The following is a 5835-nucleotide window of genomic DNA, read 5'->3' on the forward strand; positions in this document are numbered from 1 at the left end:
ACCAGGCCGCGACTCCACACAATATGGCTCCTATAGGCCCATATCTTTGCTCAATATAGACCTCAAATTATTAGCCAAAATATTGGCCAACAGGCTTAATGTCTATATTGCACAGATTATTCACGCAGATCAGGCAGGGTTTATCCCTGGCCGTTTGGCATCTGATAACATTCGTAAACTATTGAACTCTCTATGGTGGGTCAAACGTCATAAGATTCCATTTTTATTTATGGCCATGGATGCAGATAAAGCTTTTGATTTGGTCCATTGGCCCTTTTTATTTCAAGCTTTACAAAAATGAGATTTGGCAGTTTTTTTTATAAATTGGATTCAAAAGTTATACGATAATCCATGTGCCTGTATTAAAGTGAATGGTGGTTACTCCACGTTCTTCCCGGTGGAGCGAGGCACTCAGCAGGGGTGCCCACCCCTACCTTTATTATTTGCTTTATTTATTGAACCATTAGCTTCAATAAAACAACAACACACATTCAAAGCCACCAGCCCTCCTTCAAACTGCTCACGTAAGAGACCTAGGAGCCATCTTAGACAACCGTCTTAACCTCAAACCATTCATTAACCAAACCACCAAAGATTGCTTCCACAAATTACATATTCTGAAAAGAATAAAGCCACTTTTCCACGCTCAGGACTTTAGAACAATCTTGCAAGCAATAATCTTCTCCAAACTAGATTATTGCAACTCACTACTACTAGGCCTCCCAGCTTCTTATACCAAGCCTCTACAAATGGTACAGAACACAGCAGCCAGAATCCTTACAAACTCCAGGAAAATCGACCACATCTCCCCTATCCTCAAAGACCTTCATTGGTTACCGATCCACTACAGAATCATGTACAAATCCATCACTATCATCTACAAGGCCATCCACCAACACACTGAACTCGACCTACAAATCCCATTTAAAAACACACATCCGCCAGACCCATCAGGGAATACTACAAAGAATCACTTCAGGTTCCACATGCCAAAACCTACCAACATAAATCCTTCAGTCTCAGAGCTTTCTCTTCAGCAGGTCCAACTCTATGGAACTCTATCCCACCTGACTTGAGACAAGAACCATGCACTCTAACATTTAGGAAAAGACTAAAAACTTGGCTTTTCAAAAAAGCATTCCCAGGCTTGATTAAACCTCCACCCATCAGCACAAACTCGTATTCAAAAAATTTGGATTGAAATAAGAATCCACCAACTACCCACTCATACACAGCACCATATTATCGTCCTTATCATATATATTCATTTTTGCTATACAACTATATTAATTGATGCATATGGCTGAAATGTAATATTTCTTTGTTCATTTCTCCCCCTTTCCAGAGTCCTAGTTAATTTTCCCTGTTTTATGTAACTTTCTCACATCCATAATATTGTTTCTGTATTTGCAGTTTGAATTAGGATATTGTTTTACTATGTTACGCTCTACCTTACACACATTGTTAATTGTAAACCGGTGTTGATGTGATTCTAGTCATGAAACTCGGTTATAACAAAATAATAAATAAATAAAATAAATTGGCGCAGAAATACGGGGACTCTAATGAGGTTACTGGTATACAAGTGGGGAAATTTACATCTAAGCTAGCTATGTTTTGCGGATGACATAATACTTACCCTAACTGACCCTATGAGATCATTGCCAGCAGTGTCGATATCATTAAATCTTATAGTCAGGTCTCTAGTTACTCCATCAATTGGGACAAAACTGAAATCTTGAATATTACTTTAATGGATGAACAAGTGAGAGACCTTAAAGCTAGATTTGCTTTTCAGTGGGCGAAAGAAAAGATTAGTATCTCGGAATTTATATCGTTCCCATCAGGATGTATATAGCCTTAATTATCCACCTCTTTATTAAGAGACTGTACAGAGAGATGGAAGAATGGAATCGTTACCACATCTCCTGGCTGGGCTGTATCGCCAACTTCAAGATGAATATACTACCTAGGATTACTTATTGTTCCAACTATACCCTGTAATATTTCCTCTGACTGCCATGCTTGCTAAAATGGGGCAGCATAGAAATTATGAAATTCTATGGCAGGGAAAGCACCCCTAGGGTGGCCCAAAAGGGTTTTATATCAACCCAAGAAAGGGGCGGTCTTGCTGTCCCCAATCTTTTAAGGTACCATGCAACGGCCCAGCTGTGGGTTGTAGTAGATTGGCACAGACATCTTCTCACAAACCTTGGACAATCTTGGAACAAGAAACTCTCTGGGTCAACTCCACTAGCAAACCTACTTTGGCAGTCCCGTAGATTCTGGCCCAAAATGGACAATTTATCAACCCCAATTCAACATACTCTACAAATTTGGCACAATGGAAACCCACTCTGGTGGGTGAAAAAGATTTGTTCCGTTAATTCTTCCCCATTTATCAAAAGGAATTTGTATAGGATAAGGCGTCTACAGTTTTTTCGATCTTGGCTAGCTAAGGCATATATAGCTATGGCCAATTATGGGAAATGCTAACTGGGTAGAGTTCCGACTTTACAGTAAGATTGAACTACCACAGACCTGAACTATATCATTATTTACAACTAAGTAGCTATCTACGCACATCTGGTATACAACTTGATTTAGCTAAAACAGTAACCTTATTTGAAATTATTGTAAGTCAGCAAAGTCCAAAGACTCATGTCAAAAATTTATAAATTACTTGTTCAGGCTTACAAGTAAAACCGGCATTTATCAACTCTTGGAGTGGACCTAGGATCCTCCCAAGGAGAGGACTTTTGGGATGAACTTTTCCTTACCAGTAGCAAAGGTTTGACATCTGCTATGCTTATTGAAAACAGTTTTAAACTATTATACAGATGGTATTTTACTCCCGTTAGGTTGCATAAAATATATCCCGCAACTCCTGACAGATGCTGGAAGGGCTGTGGGGGAGAGGGGACTTTCTTCCACCTTTGGTGGGAGTGTGCAACTATTACACAGTTATGGAGGACCTTGGCCAGCTGGCTAACCGATATCACCCAAACAGCTATTGTTCTTACATCCTCAGTAGTCTTATTGAATTCTGCATGCCCTCAGGGGGACAGATCGCTTCAGCAATTTATTAACTAGTGGCCACTGCGGCTCAATGTGAAATAGCTTTTCACTGGAAAGGACATGGCCTTGCCTACATTGGTTAAGATCCAATCCCGTGTTTCTACGCTTTTTACTCTTAGTAAAATAACGGCCCACAGACAGAACAACTAGGGTTATTTCACCGTATCTGGAATCCTTATTTACTTTGGAGACAGAATCAGTCGGTTGCCTGAACTGTTTTTTTTTTAATTTAATATATTCTGTAACCAATAACATTTCATAGAACCCGGCTTGAACTTAATTTCTGTAAGATCCCAAGGGGCAAGGGGGGATTTAAAGAGGCAAACAGAGATCCAGTTGCTTTATCAGTTTATTCCTTTTGTTGATTGTGAATATTTGTACAATTATGGTTACATATTGTTCTTTGTTGTACTGTATATTCTGCTTACTCTTTCTCAAATAAAGTTTAAATTACAAAAAAAAAAAAAAAGGAATGCGTCTTATTTGGAGATATGTGAAAAAACTTCTCGGCCAAAATCTCAAAATAGGTCTGTGAAGGTACAGAGCTGAGATCCAGAGGCATCGAGTAATTGGGAGACATGGGTAAGGCCTGCTTCTTTCCAGAGGAGGAACGCCGAGTTTTGTTGGAAGTCCCACAATCGGTGCAAAGATCAATGTCCGCCATGACAGACGCAGCTGCGAGCATAGGCCGTTTCCATGCTGTGCAACAGGGTATAAAATAGGGAAAGTTTTGGTTGTGTGCTGGAAGAGAGGACTTGGAGCTATCAGAAGGTTACCCAAGTCCAATGGGGCGCACCAGTCTCAGAGTAGATTTTTCGGAATTAGAACATCCGATTTGCCCAGCCAATCCCTAATATGACATAACAGATAACTATATTATATCAATGAATATTGGGACATGTTAGCCCTCCTTCGGGAAGCGGGCACATTAGCGTCGTAAGGCCAATTCTGGCTTTCTCAGTGATGTCAGCTTTTAATCCATTTCCATCTGCTGGTAGAGGTGCATAAACCACTCGCCCAGATCGGCCTGCCTGAGCGCAGAGGAAATTTCATTCTTCTTGCTTCCAATTATTTAAGATCCTTATCAGTCCAGTCTACAATTTCAATTTCTATAGGAGACTGAGTGAATTCATTAGACTCCTGTGTGCCTTCTCAGGTGACTTGAAAGTTGTCCTTTGTGAGGTAAAAACTTCAGAACAAAGTACAAGGACTTGGTTTCACTCCAATGTGGATTCTCTGATGCCATATGAGAGATGTCTTCTGTCTGAAACTTTTACCACACTCAGTACATGTATATGGTTCTACTTCAGTGTGGATTCTCTGATGCATTTTGATTTCTTCCTTTGTCTTAAAGCATTTATCACAATCAGAGCATCCAAATGGTTTCTCTCATGTGTGGATTCTCTTGTGAATCGCGAGATAATGCTTCTGCCTGAAGCTTTTACCACAGTCAGTACATGTAAATCGTTTCTCCCCAGTATGGATTCTCTGGTGGATTATGAGATAATGCTTCTTCCTGAAGCTTTTACCACACTCAGTACATGTATATGGTTCTAATGCAGTATGGAGTCTTTGATGGTCTTTGAGTCTGGCCTTTGCACTAAAGCTTTCACCACACTCATGACATATAAATGGTTTTTATCCAGTGTGGATTCTCTGGTGGATATGAGATTACGCTTTTGCGTGAATCTTTTACCACACTCAGTACATGTAAATAGTTTTTCTCCAGTGTGGATTCTCTGGTGCATTGTGAGATTATGCTTCTGCCTGAAGCTTTTACCACACTCAGTACATGTAAATGGTTGCTCTCCAGTGTGGATTCTCTGGTGCATTGTGAGATTATGCTTCTGCCTGAAGCTTTTACACACTCAGTACATGTAAATGGTTGCTCTCCAGTGTGGATTCTCTTGTGAATTGTGAAACCAGGCTTCCGACTGAAGCTTTTACCACACTCAGTACATGTAAATCGTTTCTCTCCAGTGTGGATTCTCTGGTGCACTGTGAGATTATGCTTCTGCCTGAAGCTTTTACCACACTCAGTACATGTATATGGTTCTACTCCAGTGTGGAGGTCTCTGATGGTCTTTGAGTCTGGCCTTTGCACTAAAGCTTTCACCACACTCATGACATGTAAATGGTTTCTCTCCAGTGTGGATTCTCTGGTGGATTATGAGATTATACTTTGTCTTGTAGCTTTTACTACACTCAGTACATATATATTGACTTTCTGCTTTGGGCATTTTCCTCTGCTGTGGGATGGATGCCTTCCTATTGAAATATTTTCAGCCTGAAAGCAAGACAATGGTTGCTCATCATGCTTTTTTCCATTTCTTGAAGAGACTCTCTCATAACATAAGATTTATTGCCTTCACTAGTTGAAACTGCTCTCTCCCCTGTTTGGAATTTAGTTCTCCTGTGAACATTTCTCTCTCATTGAAGTTTCTGTCACCATCAGTACACATGAATAATTTTTCTTCTCTCTGTGATTTTTCATTTATTATTAGGTCTTGCTTTTGAATGATGTTTTCTCCTCTTTCAGAAGATGAAAATGTTCTCTCTTCTTTCTCCATTTTCTGGGGATTTAATAAACAGAACTCGGAGCTGTAAGATTCTCCATCTTGAGGGCAATATGAGGATCTCTTACCTGTATGTGCTCTTTGGTGTATTAGTAAGGATTCCCTGCTAAAAAGGTTTTCTTACATTCAATACAAGTGAAAGTGTTCCCCTGAATGTGGATTCTCTGGTGTAATTTCAGGG

At 40.0% G+C, this 5835-nt stretch overlaps 1 protein-coding gene across 1 annotated transcript; it reads right to left on the reverse strand.

Annotated features, from left to right (window-relative positions):
• Positions 1–4467: 4467 nt before the first annotated feature.
• On the reverse strand, positions 4468–5318 carry LOC115082709 (gastrula zinc finger protein XlCGF62.1-like). Its single transcript, XM_029586902.1, has 2 exons — positions 5138–5318; positions 4468–4631 (listed from the first exon to the last, which is right to left on the reverse strand). Exons 1-2 carry the CDS (start codon positions 5316–5318, stop codon positions 4468–4470), a joined length of 345 nt encoding a protein of 114 aa, XP_029442762.1.
• Positions 5319–5835: the final 517 nt, after the last annotated feature.

This window comes from Rhinatrema bivittatum, unplaced genomic scaffold (genome assembly GCF_901001135.1).
Source record: "Rhinatrema bivittatum unplaced genomic scaffold, aRhiBiv1.1, whole genome shotgun sequence".
Taxonomy (NCBI): Eukaryota; Metazoa; Chordata; class Amphibia; order Gymnophiona; family Rhinatrematidae; genus Rhinatrema; species Rhinatrema bivittatum.

Coding starts and splice junctions, on each gene's coding strand:
- LOC115082709 (XM_029586902.1), bottom strand. CDS start 5,318: ATGCCCAAAGCAGAAAGTCAATATATATGTACTGAGTGTAGTAAAAGC. Junction 4,632..5,137: donor TCAGAGACCTCCACACTGGA/GTAGAACCATAT, acceptor ATACTGCATTAG/AACCATATACATGTACTGAG.